Source organism: Limanda limanda, chromosome 3, assembly GCF_963576545.1.
Source record: "Limanda limanda chromosome 3, fLimLim1.1, whole genome shotgun sequence".
Lineage (NCBI taxonomy): Eukaryota > Metazoa > Chordata > Actinopteri > Pleuronectiformes > Pleuronectidae > Limanda > Limanda limanda.
This window is the reverse complement of record NC_083638.1, coordinates 10200026-10222087: the sequence shown is the minus strand read 5'-3', so window position 1 is coordinate 10222087 and position 22062 is coordinate 10200026. Positions and strand designations below refer to the sequence as shown.

At 41.8% G+C, this 22062-nt stretch overlaps 1 protein-coding gene across 2 annotated transcripts; it reads right to left on the bottom strand.

Annotated features, from left to right (window-relative positions):
- Positions 1–1071: 1071 nt before the first annotated feature.
- obi1 (ORC ubiquitin ligase 1) lies at positions 1072–6800 on the bottom strand. 2 transcript variants are annotated; one of them, XM_061067999.1, is made up of 6 exons: positions 6655–6800; positions 6342–6477; positions 4457–4566; positions 3805–4026; positions 3352–3440; positions 1072–2940 (listed from the first exon to the last, which is right to left on the bottom strand). In XM_061067999.1, the coding sequence occupies exons 1-6, from the start codon at positions 6724–6726 to the stop codon at positions 1587–1589; spliced, it is 1983 nt and encodes a 660-aa protein (XP_060923982.1). In that variant the 5' UTR covers positions 6727–6800; the 3' UTR covers positions 1072–1586. The 2 variants fall into 2 exon arrangements, with proteins under 2 accessions (XP_060923982.1, XP_060923983.1); XM_061068000.1 differs by having other exon boundaries at positions 4475–4566.
- Positions 6801–22062: the final 15262 nt, after the last annotated feature.

Here is a 22062-nt window from a genome sequence, read left to right as displayed (position 1 = left end):
TTATTTTCAGCATTTGTCCATTTTTAGGTATTTATTTGGTTTAAGGTAATATCATTTCTGGGGAAATTGGTGCACAAAATATGTCCAAAATATGAGTAAGAGCACGAAATATCAATGTCAACACATGGAAGTGGCATCATATGGACGCCGAAATATTGCTATACTGTATTAATACTATTATTTATGTATTGTATGTAGTAAGTGCACGAAATATCAATGTAAACACATGGAAGTGGCATTATATGGACGCCCAAATATTGCTATAATATATTACTATTATTTATGTATTGTATGTAGTAAGTGCACGAAATATCAATGTAAACACAGGGAAGTGGCATCATATGGACGCACAAATATTGCGTTAATATATTAATATACTATTATTTATGTATTTATTTTACTATCAGTTGTTCAAACGTGTGATGCACGGTTTCCCATTAGACTCTGCTCTTGTCCCACTTGTCTCTCATCTTAACCCTTTGGAAGTAATGAGGCCTCGTCATTAAGGGCCATCATCGCCCGACGAGCATTAAACAAATTGATTTAATACACCAGCGTCACCTTGTACACAGTCTTTACCTAAATTAATTAATCCCAATGAATTAACACTTCATTTATTCGAAACCACCGCAGTTACGCAATTAAATTTTCATGCGGCGATTAGAGTATATGTGAAATATACATGATATCGTTAAATTTGCATAATAAATAAGGCTCTTTCTGCTACAATGGAATTAACTGTGTGCGTGTGAGGTCTCTTAATGTGTGTGTGTCGCTATAGGCTACGACAAGATTTCACCGGCATGGAAGAGGTTCGGCTTTTAATGGCAGCAAATTATTAATTAGTACAGTCTAATGGAATTGAAATAATCAGGAGATGCACAAAAGAAATAAATGATTTTTTTAACTTGTTCACTAAATATTAATCTAAATTTCCACTGAAATAAATAAGAAATTGAAGATTAATCCCAAAATATCAGGCCAGTGTAGCCCATGGCAGCTCATGACTGTCACTGACTGAGCTTTTAGGAGACTTGAATCATGCAAAAGATGAAAAACCACAATAGAAAATTAAGCTTCATACATTGCATTACTTTTTTATTTCCTAACACACTCTTATGTTGCCATATTTAATTCAGAATGTCATTTTTTCATGAAAGTCATCCATCTTCAGTATTGCATGTCATCATAAAAAGATTACCATGTTTCCTGAATTGCTAGACATGACCGACACGTGACATTCGAGAGGGCTGGAGGAAGACTCTGCACCAGGAGTGATGCACTAACACAGACCAACACCGAAGTGTCTGTTTTAGTTTTTGCTCAATGCTCAACTCACACATGTTCAGACTAGAGTTAAGATCGGCCTTAATGGCTTTTTAACTGCTACCTAGAGCCACAAGCACACTACACAAATAACTATCTGAAAGACAAAATGACAGAACATGTGTGACCGTGATGCTCAGGTGTAGATTAATATCAAGCGACGTGAAGTAAATGTCACCAGTCGTGTGTACATGTGACAGCGGACACATCAGTGTATGGCACTGTGAGAACACACAGGTCTCGCCCCTTTAAAACCTTCCTCACATGAGCTTGGAAAGTTTTGTGGGACTGCTTGTGCTAAAAGGACTGTGAGACTTCCTCTTGGTTGGCTGACTGATGATGAGTGTGTGTCTGTCTCTCGTTGTGTTCGCAGGTTTCCCGTTGCAGCTGAAAGAGGAGGAGGGGCTGACGCGGTCGTGGTCTTTGCCTGCTGGACTCAGGGAGCCGGAGGGACCTTCCTTATTGTCTTCCAGCGAATCGAACAGCAAATCGAAAGACAGTTCTTCAGACTGGGAGAGACCGTCGTCCTCCACGGACTCGGAAACATTGACCCGACTGTCCCTACCTGACACCTGCGCTGCAAGCGCTTCCTCCTCAGCGCCTTTTGGGGACACGTTGTCCATCGAGGTGCCATCTGCTTCGTCACCTGGTGGGTGGTTGGTCTGGTCATTGTGGGTTGCCATGACGCCAGGGCAGGTTTGGGGTTCTGGGATTAGTGTGTGGTCCAAGTCCGCGGGAGGGGACGGGACCAGGGAGAGCTGGGATCCTCTGCTACTGCAACTCTCTCCGTCCAGCATCATGGAGTCCAGCTCGGAGATTTTGTCCAGATAAGCTGCGTCCATGGAGGCCTCGCTAGACATCTGGTAACTCTCAGGTTCCTCACCTTCGAGGTCGGTGGAAGTGGATTCTTCAACCGGGCTTTCTATACTTGGACCTGGACACGGCTGGTCGGTCGAGATGGACCTCGGCCAATCGCCCCAGAAGTCAGACTTGGAGGTTTCCACGTCAGTTGTCGGGGGCAAGCTTTTAGTGTATTTGTCGAGGATGTTGAAGTGGTTCTCCATGGCACTGTCCGTCTTACCAAGATTCGGAAAATCTTCAAAATCGAGCTTCCTCAGATAAGACCCGGGCTTAAACGCGACTCTCTTTTCACGGATGCCAGGGCTTCTCAGAGTCAGCGAACGGAAAGCCGACGACGGAGTGGTGGGCAGCAGGTCAGAGGAGCTGTTCTCCAAGTCCTCGCTAGTCTTATCCGCAGCCAGATTGTTATTAAACTCTTTGTGGTCTGCAGACGGCACGAACGTCAAACTGTGATTTCTCGAGATGGTTCGACAATCCGTCTCCGGGTTGCTGCAGATTGACGCCCTCTCATTGTCACTCAAGCTCCTCATCATCATGCTGATTTTCTGTTCCTGTGTGAGAGCCTCCGTCACAGCCTTGCTGCTCACACACCCTTCCTGCCCTTCAGGACATCTCTTATCCGACTTTGGGACCCGAGACTCCAGTTCTTCGATGTACTGGTCACTGCGCTCCAGCGCCCTCTTCAGGTGGTCCACGTCACGCTCGTACATCTGGATTTTAGCCTCCAGTGCTGCCACCGTGCAGCGACCAAACCTGGGGGGAAAGATGGTTTCGTTTCTTTAACTTGTCCAAAGATTGTTGTGACAGAAATACCAAATAACATTTTTCTGAGTGACAATTTTTGTAATGCATTTGATAAAAGATATCTATTTTGAAAATAAAATATGTAACCAAGATATAAATAAAATGGTCTTGAGTTTGTCTTTGGGATTCTCACTTTAGCTGCTGTCGATTTGAAACAAAATAAGGACAAATAGACAAATTACCAACTTAAGCAACAAGTCACTGCCTCCAGCTTCAGCCTTTTTCATTGGAAAAACACTAAACTTCATTGCAGCTTATTTAGTAAGTTACCTCATGGCTTTGACTTAGAGGCCGATGCCAAATACTATTTCAAACACGATACATAAATGTGTGTGTCGTTAAGACAAGACAGAAACTTACTTCTGAGGAGATCTGCTCACCACCTCTGCCTTCAGTCTCATGTTCTCTTGTACAAGGTCGACATTTTGAGATCGTAATGCCTTGTTTGCCTGAGGATGGTAAGGGAACACATTTGCAGTAGGTTAAACATTATTTCTCAAAGGTAGCAAGACAAAAAAAAAAATCAATCGGGTATAGCCTTTATGCTTTAGACAGAAACATCAAGTAAGCTGATCTTTATTTCTTATTGATGGATGGTAATGTGGCATAGAGAAGAAAAAAGGTTTATTTTTCCCCCGCCTCATTACCTTGTAGTAAAATCTGTTGTAGCGAGTATTCTTTAAGACGGAAAGATGCAGATAACTACTTTTTCAAATCAGTTAACACAAGTGACAAGACAAAGATTTCTTGTATCAGCTACAGACCATGTTAGTAAATATCAGTGCAATGAATTCATCATAACAGGTAACAAACCTCTTTTAGTTTGTCCATATCCTGTTTTACTTTATCGCAGACATCTGTGGCGACCCGCAGCCGGTTTTTCCATTCATCCACGACACTGGGGTCAACGCTCATGTCATCTGACTGCACTGTTTCAATGCTGCAGGGATCCAGAGCCGTTTTCAGTTGTGCCTCCAGACTTTGATTCTTGGTTTTCAGCTCCTCGTTTTCTCTGATGAAACCCTCAATGTCTCCCTGTTAGAGGGAAATAATGGCAAAATGAAACCAGAGATTGACAATTAATGACACTGCTACTCATTTGAGTTACTAACATGGCGAAAAGTGATCATGGAGACAATTAAAACATGGATTTGTCCATTTAGGCAACAACAAATCTGAAATAAAAATTGATTTCTCAGAATCTGACACATTCAACTGAGGCATACGTAAATCTCCAATGTTCCAATGCAAGAAAAACAAGTAACTGCTCCAGAAGTTCTGAGTCCATCATTGCAGAACATCTGTATCAATGGATGATAGCTGAAACTCCACCAGAGAAGACACGGTTTATGGATTTCTGTTGGTAAAGCCTATGAGAATCTACTTAATCTAAATCTACCACAAACTAGTTGTTATTGCTTTACAAATATATAAAACCATGTAACAAATAAGCAATGTAGCTCACGGCATGATGAACTGGTACCTCGTACTCCCGTAAAAGCAGTTCTCCTCTGGTTTTCCGGAGACATTTCCTCATGGAAGGGCTGTCACTGTGATCACTCTCATTGGTTCCTCCTGTAAGCACAGAGGGAAACTAGGATGTAAACAGGTCTCATACCTCTTTGAGAGAGGCAACAAACACACTGGTCATAGAAAAGCAGAGGCAAGTCAGGTAAATGTTAACTGAGATTCCCAAGCCCACCTGCAGAAAGTTGTTAGATTTGATGGTAAAACAAGTCTTAAAGCCTTTGAGCTTTGCCTTAAGTGTTCAATTTTGATATCAGCACAAAGACCGTCTCAGTAAATGTTTCCAGTTGTGTTCATAAAATGGAATTATAAGGTACTTCCATCTCTTAGAATGAGTCTTTTTAAACCCCATTATTTTAATTTTATCAGACAAACTGGTGCATTAGAGTGTGTTAAAGTTCAGGTTGCAGGGAGAAGATAGCTGCGGCAATAAAAGCTCTGCTGACATTTTTGTTCTCAAAACTGTCCCCTAATCCCTGCATGAAATAGTCCAGTGAAAAATGGAAAATCCAAATCTGAATCCAGCTGCATGCAGTGTGGGAGTATCAGTGTGAAGAGTGTACCAGGAAATGAGTTTGTGTGATCAAGAATCGTAGAATCACACACTACACAAACAAACACACATTCAACAAAGGATTCATTTCATTTCATTGATTAGATTCCTACGCTTTACTGAGTCCTTTTGGGAGACGTTTGTGTGATTCGGACAGGGACAAAAACACAACATATATACACTGATACAATGTGACAGAGGCAGGTTTTGTGGTGTTTCAGCTAATAGCTTGACTGAGGATGAAACCTCACTCAGAAAATAGAATTTATATAAAAGTAGTTAAACCTGCAGAGCTGCTAATACCACACAAAGTAAAGTTTGTCTTCATGATCCATCTCAGGGTGGATAACTGATGTTATACAAGATCCAGCAATTTGACTCAGTATCAGATCACTGTCTGATATCAGTATTGGCTCAGTGCCTAATTCTAACTTATTTTGCATTTCAAAAAAAGTATTTCTCCATGTCCAGATGGTAGAAGAAGGAAAAGTTGATTGTAAACAACTTGTGATTTGCAAAAAGGCACTTTTATATGAAAGATATCTACAAATAACAATTTGGCAAATGGCCTCACTGCAGAGCGGTTTTCAGACATGAACTCCAGATAATGTCCTGCTGTGTTGTCACATGGGTTTATTGTAAAATAACCAGACCTGTTACGTGGCTGCTGGCAGGAAAAACTCCGGAGATTGTCACAAATCATATGTACAGTAGCCAAGTTATTGAACTCTGCTACTAGTCAGTGGTGATGGAACTTCAAAAAGCATTGACCTACAGCCAGGTTTATCAACATAACGAACATTTTCCCAATTTGCAGCGTGTTCTATGTATTGGAGGTGTTGTGGCTTCTCGTAGCAAAAGCGTCAAGTTGTTTTCTTAATTTGCAGTGTGTTGAGCCCTCTGGGACACCGTACATGTGTTTTACCTATCCATGATTTCAGGAGATAATCCAGAGTTAAGTGCAGGTCTGAGAGCAGCGTAAGAGAAGTGGCTGCTAATGCCTGCTGTCCTTGTTCACATGATCCGAAGTCTCTCTGGGTTGTAGTGCAGCTTAAACGATAAGTCAACGAATTAAAACGGTTTTGAAACTAATTTTCTGATCAGTTGCACTTGTACAGCTTCTGTTTACAGTTGTGTTTCTCAGCAGCCATTTTCCTCTGCGTGTGATCCAAGTCTCTCTCTTCCTCATGCTTTGTTTGGTTAGCATGACTTTTTTCTGGAGCTGCGGATCAGTCTGCTTTGTGTGTGTCTGCTTTGTGTTGCTACCCACCGATGATCTCTCTGCAGGGGCTCTCAGCCGTGATGGGGACCCTGCAGGTGGGACACTGGCTCGCTTTCTTCAGCCACATCTCCATGCAGGACGAGCAGAACACGTGGTGGTTGCCACATATCACCGGCTGCCTGACCTACACACAAACACAAACATGTTTACTCCTCTCACACAGGCTAAAGACCGGAAGCTCCACTAGCTGCTCACATTCGGCTCCGCGGAACTTTAGCCACGACAACTTTAGCACAAACAGGAAGCGTTTTTTTATTAATCCCGCGTCATCACGGAAGTCCAGAAACACGTCGGCTCTTACCTTTCCGAGACAGATCTGGCAGGAGATGGGCAGAGTCATGGACAGCGTGGACGACTGGTAGTGAAGCGCCATGATGTGAAGTAACACAACGGACACACGAAGCCTCCGGAGAGCAACAAATCTCCCGACATGTCCCGCGGCTCTACGCGCCGAGTCTCGCAGCTACGGAAAGCCCGAAAGGCCTAAAAAGGGCTTTTCGCGTTGTCACCAGTTTTGGGCGGAAGTAGGGCGGAAGTGCAAACATACAACATACAACCTTGCAAAAAAACGTGATGTGGTGCAGGTTGATGGAAGTGAGGGTGTTTAGAGTGAACTGTTTAGAACACAGCAGCAGGAGTGACAGAGACACAGAAGGCAAAACACCAGGAGTTTACAATGTCAGGTATTTTAGGAAAGAGCAGGCTTGATTTTACTAGGAGATCATTAACTTCATTAGAGACATGGATTTGTCTAAAAGAATATAGCAGATTTTTTTGTCTGATGTTTTCTTCTGCCTGAGCTCTTGTTCCACACTCCAGTCCTGCTGGGGGCGGTAGTGCGCCTGTAAGGGGGTTTACCAGCCGCCAATGTACACTAGAGAAGAACAAGAAAAAAAGGAGGGGGGGGGGGGCAGTGATACATAGACTGTATTTAAATAGGACACAGTTCATATTGTTTTTACCATCACGGTTGTTTCTCAATCAAATCTGAACACAAAGAAACAATTCAAGTATCTTTACATTCACCTGTGAAGATTGAGCAGGTTCTTCAGGTTCTAGTCGAACACAACTTTCAGCTCTGGGCCAAAACAGCAGCTAAAAGGTAAAAGATTCTGTTCTCCACTAGAATTTATGGTGTAGTTTAGGCATTAATGGTATATCTAACATTAGGGTGTAGTTTTGGTGTGTTTGTTTGCTGTTCACCTAGACAGAGTAAGAGTTAGATTTAAATGATACCTGTAACTGTAGAGTAAAATGTGACAGAGGAATTTAAATTCATGCCTATGAAGGGTGGATTTTATTGACGCATTTAAACCCTGAGTCGAAAGTTGCAAATGGAACGCCCCCCCAAGTCAGAATTTTGACGGAGGTCTGAGGAGCCTCACCACCCCGACTTCAAAATCCAACATGGCCGCTCTGTTCCATTAGGGAAAGCATAAGCTTTTATTGTTTATTAGCACTTCTGTTATAAAATGTGTCTTACACATAGCACTGTCTAATTATGGTCTGTGGACGTGTTACTACGGTGTTAGTATGCGTGCAATGTCATGTAATGTGTGATTATGAACTGGTTTTGCCAACAATAGCTAGCTGGCTAAAGTTAGTTGTTCCTTTGCATTTGAAACATTATCAACTCAGGTTATTTGGTTATTTGGGTATGACGTCAATCCGAGGCCCGAACTCCGAGCTGTAGAACGCGGCATAACCGACCCCTGAGTCGGAAGTTGCAACTGGAACCCCCCTCAAGTCGCCACCCTAGACTTCAAAATCCAAGATGGCTGCTCCGTGTAGCAACAGTAGTGAAAGCACAATTTTGTAATGGTCTATTAGCACTTCTGTCAATAACTATGTCGTACACTGATGGCGTCACTCCGAGGGCCGAGCTCTGAGGTATAAAGGGAAGCTGCATTTGTCTGGCCTTTTCAAAGATAGTTTCAGGTATTAACATCATAATAAATATCAACTTTCTTCTGGCCCCATTTGGGCTCCATCAACTCCACGATAGAAGGTATTTAAACAGTTCATTTACAGCCTCCATAACCCAAACAGTGAGAGAAAAGTTGTGTTATAATTGCCTGCGGGTGGAGCACTGTGAATATTCACAACAGCCACTCTAAGCCATCATTCAATTTTCTTGTTAACATCAAATATTGATTAGTGGAGCTTCAAATACAGAGGAGGTTTAATTAGATATCATTAAGAAATTAAGAATACTATTAGAGATGTGTCAATAATAAATGTCATTAATCATTCAAATTGGAATGAATCTGCATATCCCTTTTCCCTATAACAAAAAAAGCTGGGAGCTCTTGTATAGAGTCTTGAAAATACACTGACATGAAAAATAAATGATATATTATATCTGTAGATGTCCATAGGTCTAAAGTAAAAATAGAACTTGATCAATCGTACTGTCCAGTTTGTCATGTGAAAGTTCAACACATATCCTGCTGCGGTTTTTCACTCAATCAATTAATAACTGTCTGAAAGGCAGATAAGATTAATTCATTATCTAAAAGTTCCAATGTCTTATCCAGTGTTACTGTATTTTCAAGCAAGCAAATGCACAGAAGTTAGAATTTTCTTTTAGTCATTGCTTAATTTTCACGTTCAATACCTTGAAATATCAACAACAATATGAAGTGTGGATACTTGACGTACACTTGACTGACCCTAAACATATCAAAGACGCATAATTAAAACTTTAACACACAATTTCGATTTTATTTCAGCAGTTCCTTCAGTTAGGAAAATTACATAGAAATCTGTACATTACTCTATAACTTCTTGTAGATAAACAACCGAGCACATGGAGAGAAACCTTACCCTCTTTGTGTTTTAGGGGTAAGAAAACTGTATCCCCCATAAAAATCTACAAAGCTTCCAGTCATCCACAGGAAGTGCTGAGATGGAGGTATGATTTGCATGTCAAAGATTAAAATGGATTAAAAGTCAAACTAGAATATACAGTCCCAAATCACTGAGGTTTAAAGGGGGTAAAAATAAATAAATACATTTGACTCTTGCAGATACAGCAGCATACAGATGCTTTTTATTTTGGTTAAAATTAGCTTGTAAACAGATGCGGTTGTTCTTCGAGTAAACTCATATTTTTATACAGTGAAGTTTTGGCAAAACTTAGCGAGTAGTTGTCACTTAAAGGGACTCTTACCTTTGTTGCATTTTTACACTTTTTTTGGATAAGGTTAAATTGGTATTAATAAGGTAATGACACTCTAAAATGCAAGACAGACCCACCATGAGTAATAACAAACTATTATTTCACTCTCATAATATTTAGTGAAAACTTCAACCAATAAAATTCTTCGGACCGAAGGACCTTATTGGCCGACAGACCTGTCTGTTTGCTGCATGGACATGCAGGTTTTCCGTCTGCTTCTTGTGGCGCATTCGGGCCCGCGTCATCAAGGCATGTGAATGTAAATGTATATAACTTACCGAATCCATTGCTTTGGTAAACAAAAACTCACGTGCGCGCGTGGAGGCAGTAGCTTGTAAGTCTGCTTGTAAATAAAGTTTCTTCAAAAAAACACCGCGGATGGGAACGAGGGGGTGGGGCTTTGGAGGAAGGCGGGATGATTTGAATGTGCTGTAATTCTCAAATGCAACAAAGGTAAGAGTCCCTTTAACACTATGTTAACTAGCAGTCCTCTATTTATTTGTTGTTTTTATTTAATTTAATTAAAATTATAAATCACAGCAATACCTACGGGCCATTTCTTTATTGTGATATGAAACAGTAAAACTATTCAAAACATACATTTCTGCAAAATTTAATTTCCTTACTTTGATGCCACAACAACACATTCATTCATTTAAAACTTGCCCACAATGAAGAAAGCAATATTTTTACAAGCCTTCACCTCAGATGAACAATCTAATTTATAAATAACGATGCTGAGTGATATAATATTACCATAATTTCCACTACAAATATTTCAAATTACATCTCCACCCTAGTTTAGCCCTCCGCGGCCATTACTCATATCTAAACCAACATGTCCTTCTCTTCATCGTGTCTCAGAGCAGGACATCTTCTCAGGATGTAATATGATTACAATTGACTGACTGCAAAGTAGCTTGTCCACCGATCCTGGTTTAAAAAGACCAGTAGTATTTGTTTGCTTGTTTTCAACGCAATGTTAAATGGATCACAGGCCACCACTTGTTCTCACTCATTTTTCATACTTTGGTTTATGAAAATATCTGGAGTAGTTTAGGTTAAATAAGGTTGAGATAGAGTTCAGTTTAGGTTGAATTCCGATGAACATTAACTTTATAATGAGAATTATATATTTTTTTAAGTATGCAGACTTTTGAAACAGTAGAAATATGGGAAAGTAAAATATTCAAATATTTTTAGTAACATTTTCTGGTTTGACTAAAAATAAAACTGTGTTCATGTTTTTGCAGTGTCGGCTTCCAATAAAGCCCAAAGTTATCTCCATGTCAGCATTGACTTGAAAGAGCCCCTTGTCAGAGACTCTTTCCAGTGTGCTGTAGTAAACCCTCAGACTGTAACGGAATCTGTTTTGTGAATTTCTTACTGGAGAATTTGCCCAAAATAACCAACAACAGGCTGAAATGAAAGAATAGCTCATTTTCGACAAGCACCATTGTCCCTGTGAGATTGTATTGCTTCGCAACAGGCCAGTCATTAATTGGTGACAGTCGATTAATCACAGCTGCCACAGACGGCTGCAACTATTGATCTTGTCCCAGCTCTTATTTTTCATCCCTAAATGACACCGATTGCCAGATTTGACCAGCATGTGTAATGGACAGTGAAGAACCAATGACCCGAGTGTCAGTCTTGTCACTGGTCAGGATCTGGGCACCCCCACCACCCCCACCCCATCCCTGGCAAATAGCATCTTTACCATTTAGCTTGGAAAGGTTTAGACTGCCCTAAGAGCACAGCAGCGAAACAGTGCGCTCTGGTGCCCAGATGACCTTTTCTGTTTAAGGCTTAATCTCTGACAAATGCTTGCTTTAATTAGCCTGATACCCCCTGCCTGAGCTGCCACCCCACCCAGCTCCTCTCTCCCATCCCCGTCGCTCCGTCTCCGCTGCTCTCTGTCCTTTGGAGATTCTCAAACAGGCACTGATGTAGAGCAATGAATCAATTATTCAATTGAAAGAAACATTAAAAAATACTATATAATTTAATCAGTTTTCTGTATTTTTAAGCAAAAATGCTTTATTTGATATTTTCTCTTTTCCATCTTGGGCTCTGGGAAATTATTATGTCAATTTCTTACTGTTTTCTGATGATTTACAGAGTAAACAACTAATCGATTGATCGAAAAATAATCATCATTAATCATTAATGAAAATACTTTGCAGCCCTGCAGCAGTGTGATCTAAATAGGAATGCAATGACAAAATATGGGAAATCTGTAGCTGTTCTATAAGGAAAGGATGAGACAATTATGGTTTTCTGAACTTACAGAATATATCATTATGAGAAGGGACGTACAATAGCTTTAGTATCATGCTCAAAAGCTCCAAATGTTATATCATTTGGATTATTTTATTTTACTACATACAGAAGATACGTACATACAGTAGATTTGTTATTTGTCCCTATAGAGAGATTGGTTTACAGCAACAATCACAGCTCATTTTCCACACAGATATAATCAACCCTCACACCGTCATTGCAACTTAAGCAGCTCTGGATTGATGGAGGTAGCCATTCGGTCCAGAGCAGATATAGACATCCTAGTTCTGTGCGTGTTTAAAAACTTAACTGCCTTTGGAATAAAGTACATTTTTTATCTCTTCTTTGAAAAAAGCATCATCCAGATGGGAGCAGTTTAAATGAGGAGGCGAGAGGATGCCTCTCATAGCCCTCATTGATCCTTGCCCTATTCGTGAGTCTGTCTCTGTAGTTTCTCTGTAGCAGTACGAAATAATGAAACGTAATCTTTAATGCCACGAATAATGAAAATCCAACAGTATCTGAAAGTGTGCCATAAGAGAACAACGCACAGAGAAAGACTTAATGAGCAGAGAGTATGTACGTAAAAAGATTAGCCAGTGCACATTAGGAGGTCTGAGATAACATGCAACAGCTACCTGCAGGCCTCATCTATCGATTAGCTGCTATCACAGACAGTTGAGTGTATGCAAAAATCAAGAGAATGGCGAAATTAAAAATGAGTGCATGAACTGGAAAGCACCTTTAGGTAATTTGAATCTTATCATAAAAGCTTTGATGGAGAAATTAGGTAAGATTTGAAAAGAAATGTATGCAAAAATGCTGATAAATGAAAAAACAATGTCCTCAGAAGTTTGAGGTAAAATGGACAAATGTTGCTGATCACTGTCCAACAACTGCTGAAATTAAATCCCCTCAAATCCCCGGCTTTAGCCAGATTGTGTACAGCAGAACGTGCATCCCTCCCACTGCAGCAGCAAACACAAGTAAGAAAGATGCACGGCCACAAATCCCTGTTTTATTGGAAAGAGGCCTAATTATTAGGATGTAAGTCAGGCTCTGACTGGAGGGCCGTTTCCTTGATGCGGGCCGGGGTTTATATTTATCCCCTCCTATGCTTCTACAGCAGCAGTGCCACCATCTCTACCGGCAGTGTGTGGTGCTTTTATTACATCGCCCACAGGCAGGTTCAGCCCTGTCACAGTCTCACACACACACACACACACACACACACACACACACAGACACACACACACGCACACACACACACACACACACACACGCACATACATGCACACACAGCCTGCAGGACCGGCAGCGAGTTGAGTCGCCTCCACAGCAGAGTTACCCCACATCCCCATGCAGCCCCACACGGGCCCCTGGGACCGTGGAGGGAGGGAGCGGGTATTATGGTAATACTATAGCCTGCTGCTCCCTTCCCTTCTCCTGCAGCACAGCTGGGAAGGACCATCATTACAAGTATTGTAGCAATCTGTTTAAGAGGGACACATTTGGAGAGGTTGGGTGACAGAGAGAGGATGAGTGCTGCATACATAGATCACATAAAATATGATTAAAATGTGTGTGAGGGGACCAGGGATAAAATGCAAAACTTGTTATGAACACCTTATATCAAGTCCACTGTCAAGCTGGCCAGCTGTAAATCTCTATTTTCCCCTCTTTACCTTTTTTTATTTTATTAAAGGTTTCTTGTGTTGAGCTGGTTATATCTCAAGACAGAGGGGCCTGTGGCACATAAGGAATAAATAGGACATAAAGTACTTGAATCTCTAATGCCTCATATAGCTTTACCAATCTATATTGTAGTGTGTCACGAGCTGGAAATCCATTAGAAAGTGTCAGAAATCAAATAGCCTTGCAATAGTGCAACTGTGCTGCTCTTATGTCAAAATTACCCCAATTTCATTCAAAAAATGAAAAATTGTCCAACCAATTATGTTGAGACACAAATGAAATCCAGGAGATAAACATATATATATATATATCATGTTTATGGTAATTGGTATAAAGCAATGATGCTCAGTGAGGAACTCCCACAACACATGTCTCAATGCTATTTTAAATACCTGTATGGCAATAGATTATAGATCAGGAAAGTCTGACCGCCTACGCCACTCTCCTGGTGGAGCAGATACAAACTTTGAAGGAGCGGTCACTCACTCACTGTCGGATTGGGCTGCTCAAAGCCATCCATCCATCCACCTGTCTGGTTGTGGAGCAGAGGCTGTGGTTCAGAGCCTTCCTCAGACTCCATCATCCTCACTGTATTTTTAGGAAACACGGATATCCATTACATCCCTTCTTCTCCCCTCCATGTGTCCTCCCTCCTCCTCCTCCTCCTCCCTCTATTTCCAGCGCCGTTTTGTGCAGAAAGTTTCGATTGATAAAGCGCAGAATCTATAGGAGCACGTGCAGAGGTGAAGGTCACTGAATATTCTGAAGATGAACTATTAAAAATGCATATTATGTCATTATTCCTGCTGCCAAATAACTGGAAACTATATATGCCACGAGACAGAAAGTGATTTTCTTTTTTTCTCTTTTCTTTTTTTTCTTTTCTTGACCTGACAGAGGGCACGTGAAGAGGAGAGGATGGAGGGAGGGAGGGAGAGAGAAAGAGAGAGAGGAGAGTGGTCTTTGAAAAACTGCTTCAGTGCACTAATGTCCCTGAAACCTGAACCTTTATTGGATCTGAAGGGCATTATGAGACAGGGATCCTTCACAACCCTGTGTTTAAAGGTGAGGATTGAAGGGGAGAATATTACTAACAAACTAACAGGAGCCGTGTGTAGAACATCATGTTGGTGGAAACACAATTATATTTAAGAGCTGTGTTGTGTTAGTTTTAACGAAAAGAGGCGGTGAAACAATGTTCCACGAGGACATTTGTCAGCCCTCACTCCCCCCCATCTCCTCACCCACACCCCCCCCCCACACACACTCACACACACACACACACACCAGGAGGCCTTATTAATTATTTGTAGCCACTTGACTTCATATTGTGCTACCAGTGGCTTGGTCAAAGATTATAATTACCACTTCCCTGTTTGTATCATTTTCCATCTCTTGTGCTTTTAGTGCCGTATTACTTCTCTTGTCCCTCTCTCTCTCCCTCCTCTCTCGCTCCCTCTCTCCCGTATACACAAGACCAAAAGTGCAGGCACATCATTTATTGATAAGACAAAAAGAATGTAATGAAATTATCAATGTTCTTGAATTAATTATGAACATGATTAAGAAAGCTAAAATCTCAGGAGCCAGTCTCTCATTACCCATTCACTCTCAGGGATTGCTTTCATTCAGGGAAGGAGAGGCGAAAAAGCCTTCCAGCAGAGCCCACTCCGGCTCAGCCCTTCTCCCTGTGTGCCTGTCCCCTTGTCTCTGCTGCCGGGCTGATTGACCAACCCTCGGATGGAGGCGGCTGCCGGCCCGCCTGGATCGGCTCTCCTGCGCCCACGCTTGCTGAGGTGATGTGGCCGAGCCCGGCGAGCTCCCCCCTGGCCTCTGACGTTTACGTGGAAAAAGAGAGGACGTGCCTGTTCCGCTACCTGCGTTCAAGTTCGGGGGTCTTGACCCTACTGACAAAAGAAATAATGGAGGTAAGTGAAACTTCTCACAATTGCAATTAAGCTTAAACTGCTTTGAGGAAACATTTGTCAGTTGCATTTGTCTTGGTGTAATATTTCCTCTTTTCTATCTATTAACTGCTAGAACAAAATTGAAATAAACTCCACTTTTATTATACTCTATAAATATTTTTGGGGTCACAGAGTCAATGCTTTTTTTGATCATCTTAATGAACAGAAAAAATTGTAACATTCATTTACATTTATTGCTGTACAAGAAGTAAAAGAAAAAAATAATTGATTAACCTTTTCTGATATTTTTTGTTTTCCCATGGGCAAAAAAAATTAAAAAACTAAAACATTTATAGAACTAACTCTTTAAATTGTGCAATTCATGGCAGATGTAAACTGAATTATTGTATTTATTCTTAAAAAATTGTGTATCAGTAATTAACCCATAAAGTAAAACTTGAATTTGACATTGATACTGTACACAACAATACCTCACTTACTAAGAATAGCCTTTTGCAGTAATCCACAGTCAAATCATGAAGTTTATAGTTTTGCCTGATGAAATGTCACCTGTGAACAATTTGCAGGCTCTGACGCCCTTTTTGTGTCATGTAACATCATTTTTACAGTAGCAGTGCACGTTAAACTAATTTCAGTGACTGTTTGTCCATTTATATTCTGTGAGAGCAATAGAGATGCTCTGCTGGAGCTCCACGTCTTTGGTTCAGTCTATCTTTCTTCTTCCCAGTCACATGGGACAATATATGGGGCAATGCTCCCCAAAGTATTGGGAGTTTCAAACAAAGTCTCAAACCCACCGTCTCTATCCTGCTCACACCATCTCTGCTTATAGCTGTCATTCTATCTTTCTGTGCACATACCCGTCAAAAACCAGCCTGCGCACACACACATACATACACACACACACACACACACATACGTTTAATCATACTGTACAAACCAGAAATACAAACCAATGCATGTGTTTCACCTCCCAATACAGACAGCATGAACACACTCCTGCACATGGACTGTATTACAGCAACAAATACCCTGTGTTTACACCTCGTCAAGTCTCCATTGTTTTTAAGACCCTCTGAAGTGATAATGTTTAAATGAACAGTGACAATTTTAAACTGACTTAACACCTTTATGAAAACAAAAACTGTGTTGTTATGCTCGGCCTTCCTGCTATAAAATCTTTTTTTTCCTTCTCAAAAATAATTTCATGATTTCTGCTGCAGTATCAAGAGGAAGGAAAGATTTCGCAGGAAGAGAGAGAGAGAGAGATCTCAGGGGTTAATGGCAATCCTCCTGTCCTAGGGATTGATCCAAGTATTGGATCGCACATAAAGCTGCAGTTACTGGATATTACCCGGCCGCTATCGGCCTGCAGTGATGGCCTGGATAAGAAGTGCTTACCAAAGAGGATGCACCTTCAGGGCAGATACAGTTTCCCAGCCCTCTGGGAACAACAACCACATGCCGGCTGCTTGCTCAGGAACTTTCTACCTCATCGAGTAAATCCAGGGGCCTTATCAAGTTACTGGTCTACTGAACTGCCCAAAACAATGTTTAAGCCTGCTCAGATTTTGAACTGCGCAGGGGCAGGGCAGTAATTAAATGGCACCTGCTCTTCATAGATAAGAGCGTTGATTATTTGGTTTGTTTAGCTTGTGTTGTTATGTGGAACGATGTGGGGTTATCGCAGATACAGTTGTTTTGCAGAATGCAATTTAATAGATTTTTGCTAGGTTAGATTGTAAAGTTGCTGGGTTATTGTTTTCACGATCGTAAAGTTTACTTTGTGCTTCATGCAGCCTTTGCTGAATTTATCTTGACTCATTATTGTAATTGCTTAAACCCTTTAAATGAGCGTGGCTGAAGTAGCCGTCCGCGACCTGCCCTGTCTCTATTCCCTCTTGACATTTTACTTCAGACTTGCGTGGGGGTAAGCCGATTCCAGATCTGTGCCGGGGTGGCCAGCTCTACCCGTGAGCATCTGCTGTGTGTCTCTCTGTGGTATTACCCATTAAAACACCTGGCTCATGCCACACTCCCAGAGCCCAGATGGCAGCTAAGCACGCTAATTATTTCAACACAAAACTCTGATGTCCCTCACCAGCACTGTGGGGCCACTTTGGCGTTCTGCATTTCTCTCTCTAACTCTGCCGAAGAGGATGTCTGCCATCGAGCTATAAAGATGTCAAGTGGGCACAGACAGGCCCCAGTACAGTGCTTGGCATCCAGATGCAAGGTTGGTCGTATGTGGTTTCCTTCAGAGACATTTGGCGCTGGCAGGACGGTGCATTGTCTTTGCCCACGGTGCTCATTGACGCAGATGTATGCTCATTATATTACAGAGTTGACGACAGCATAGGTTTTTGTAAGCTATGTTTTGGATCCTCTCATATATACCCAACAGAAAAACATGCTGATTCTAATCAGGAACTGAAGTAGAATAAGTAGCTTTTGGATTATCAGGCAGGCATTCCTCCTTGTGTCTGTTTTTATACAGTGACTGATCAATGTGAAGGGTGTTTCTGTTTTTGGGAAATGTGTATGTTCCCCAGATTTGTCATTGTTTCAATCATTCCATAGACTTTATATGTAGATGGACAAAGCCATCTGACACCTTCTTGCGCTTTTGAATCGATTTGGAGCTAGAGTCTGTGGTGTAGTCTCCGTGGAGATGAAGCCGTGATAGCGCAAACGTTTTCAAATATCAAATAAATAATTAAAACCAAACTTACAGCAAAAACGGACACTTGAACATACATCAGTGTAAGAAGAACTACCTAAAATGACAGACCGCAACTTTGATAAAAATGTACTTGACATGTATTTGACCTTTTTAGTTTGGTCAATGTCCCATCCACTAACATAGAGGGGGTGTAGTTTATAACCTATACTGCTGCCAGCCACCAGGGAGCGATCATGATGATTTTGCTTCACTTCAGGGGAGCTGTCATGTCGTCTGTCTTTATATATGAATCATTAATTCCTGGTTTGCCCTTACAGACGTGTTGTCTCCAGACGACACAGCGCTTCAGGATCACTCACGTTCCTCTTCTAAAACACTGCTGTTGGATTCTTCACATCATCGAGAACACAGCGTGTCCTTGTTTCAATTACATCGGCAATCTCATCTCATATCATTTACCCTGTTGGTGTATGGCAGACCGGCTCAGCTCTGTTGATTCACAGGCCAAGACTGGCAGCTCCGGGTTACACGCTCTAAACAATAGTGCACTGCTGGCTTTAACCAAATTATGCCTGGTGGTCCAGTAACGGAACAGTATCAACGTCTTTATCTGACATCAGAGACTGCAGCTTCTCTGTACATCTTCTCTGAGCTTGATGAAGTGTGGCCATTAGGAGCCATCTCCTGCATCCGCCGCTGCAGCCGAGGCAGAATTGGTTGTGCTTGATAAAGCTGGCACTTAGAGCAAGGTGCAGGCCCCACAGCGATAACCTACTGACTCCAGCATTAAAGACTCCACCAATGGGGAGGGCGGCCTATGTCTTGATCTATTGCTTCCTGTCAGAGGAGAGTATTGCTGTAGCTGGTGTATTTGGTATTTTTGTAGTTCTGAGTGAAGGCGTGAAGAATTAACCTCCTTGGATTTGCATGGAAAATTGATAGAAAAATAGGTAAGGAGGTTGAGAGAATATAGATCTTCTGGCCTCGCAACTGACAAAACAAATTGATTCTCAGGCACTGACATACACAAACAAACACACACACACACACATACACACACATACACACACACACACACATACACAACTTGTGACATTGATTCCCCAGTTTCACTTCAGGTGATTGACTAAAATTAAAAGAAAACAGGAAAAGTTTTCTGTATATTGTCAAAATTGAGGTGGGCTTTCTTGAACTTGATATCTATGAATTTACACTCCCCTCCAAATTATCTCTCTCTCTCTCTCTCTCTCTCTCTCTCTCTCTCTCTCTCTCTCTCTCTCTCTCTCTCTCTCTGTAAAATTAATTAAATTTTTTATAACTAATGTGAGTTAGACAATAACTGCTACTCAGAAAAATCTGTGCAAAGGCAAGCACAATGAAGACATGTACACATAAAGCAAACTGCAAAGTCTTGTTGTGTTTGTAGTCCTAAAAAGCTCAGAGACAAATTAGCCGGGAAAAAAAAAGCAATAAAGACTCTAATTTGTCCCAGTACGGTTCTACCTCGTCCTTTCACCCTCCTCCTCCTCCCCTCTCCCTAAAGTGTATCCCATCTGCTTTGGGGACCTCTCCCCAGCATGCAGGAGCGGGATAAGCACACCATTTCCCTGTCAATACTTTGCTATTAGCCTCTGCAGATCCATATATCACTGCGCTTTAGGCTATGAGTTGGCGCAGGGTGTTCTTCTTATCTGAATGGCCGAGGCTGAGGTTCTCCTCTCTGCCCTGCACTTTGATTTATCCGACCAGTAGGTTAATGAGAGCTGGAGCCTGCCCCTTCACTCGTACCCCGAGGGGCTGGAAACATGTGCATGTAAAGGGCTGGAGTGAAGTGGGTAGGGGGATTCAGCGCCTTGTCTTAAAATGCCACACAATATGCTCCATGTTTTTCTAAAGTGTTATCAGCAGCGTCGAAGATAAAGACACAAATGTGAAAAAACTATCTGGTAATATTGAAAAGCTTAAAGTGGGCAAATTGCTTCATTAGAGACTTGGGGATTATAAGCTTAAAGGGATAGTTCAACATTGTGGAAAATGTGCTCATTTTCTTTCTTGCCAAGAGGGAGATGAGAAGATTGATATCACTCGAGTGTCTTTTAACTAAATATGAAGCTGGGTGAAAGATCCGCTTAGCTTAGCATAAACACTGGAACCAGGGGGAAACATTAGACTGCATGACTGAATATGGACGACATGAAAGCTCCTGAAGAGTGAAGCCAAAGCATCTTCATCGCCCCCTCTTGGCTGGCTGCAGTATAGGTCATAAATCCCTATTCCTCCATGTTCATGGAAGGGACATGGACCAAACTAAAAAGGTTTTCCTGTAAATTTGGTTTTAATTAGATATTAGATGCAATAAAAACAGGGTCAAACATCATGATTGACAGCTGAGACATACTAAAGACGGGTCGAGCATGTGCATCAGCAGGTCCTCACTCTGAGGGGCAGCTGTGGCACAGGGGGTCGTCCTCTAACCAGAAGGTCGGCGGTTCGATCCCAGTCTAACCCCATTCCACATGCTGAAGTACCCCTTGGCAAGATACTGAATAACAAAGAAAACGCACAGCATAGATAAAACAACCACATGAGGCAGGTTTCACTAGTGGGAGGCCAGTGAGGAATTGTGACCTTTAACCATTTACACCGCCTACTGGTGAGTTGGGGCACCTGCATGGATCTAAACCTGGCAGATGTAGAAATAAGAAGCTGGTGGGATGACATGGCCGTGTCCACCCTCCACATGTCAACAGTGAAACTGGTCAGTTTGGTTGATGAGCTGATCCCTTCATCACGGCATCTCACACATTTAAAACACAGACCCTCGTGTTTACCAGTATTTATAGACAAAGTTTGACATGAGTGTAGTAATTGATGACACGCGACAGTCCTAAAAAGAGATGTGCTGCTTTTAGACACCTCTCTGTGTCACAGAGTTACACTGCCTGTTACATCAGTGAGTTAATGACCTGCAGATATTTGGCCTCAATCCAGGAAGAAACTGTCTAATGAGCAAGCTGTGTCAGTGTCTTCGGCAGCTCCCTCTCAGCAGTCTGCCCGTACGGTTTGCAATTTTTGTGTGTGTGTGTGTGTGTGTGTGTGTGTGTTTGAGAGGCAACAGAAATTCTCTGTGTTGAAGGCATTTAGCTGTGGGATAGAGAGGGAACCCACACACACAACAGGGGAAGACAAACCACTGCCAGATAAATGTCCTACTTAGCTATTACACTTGTACATTTCAACAAGGAGGCAGACCCCTCCCTCTGCTTGCTTTTCACACACACACACACACAAACACACATACACACCCACACCTTCCGTGAAAATATCTAGCATATGGTTGGATGCTTCTAGCTTCTATCCCAAGGCCAGTTTCCCAGCTGGTTCCCTGGGAGAACAGAAAGAAGGGTGGAGGGGAGGATGGTTACAGAAGAAAGGAAACAAGGAGAGTGTAAAGATGAGAAAAGAGGGAGCTACATAGGAAGTGATGGAAACAAAGAGGGGAAGAACATGTGATAGACGTGTGGAAAGAAAAAAAAGAGAAAGAGAGGAGGAGATGAAGGAGGCGGTCGTGTGACTCACATACGCCATCGGCCTTTATGGCAGATATATTATAGGTTCTGACTGTTAAGTACCTGATAATTAGTTTGCCTGTGAGGCATCAGACACCATGTATCTGTAGCCACTAACAAGGCCCTATCAGGGACGAGAGCCTTTCCCTGTGATTTACATGTGCTCTTACAATGATGGTGCAACCCTCACACATCACATGTTTTAAAGGCTGCAGAAATGAAAACATCTCTGACGCAGAGAGACACTGACTGCTGTTATTTCACCCTTAAAGAAAACAAGATGAAGGTTCAATATGAAAATGGGAAGTAGTAGTTTAACCAAAAGAAAGAAAAGAAAAAACACTTATAATTATTAAAGACCTGGATGTAC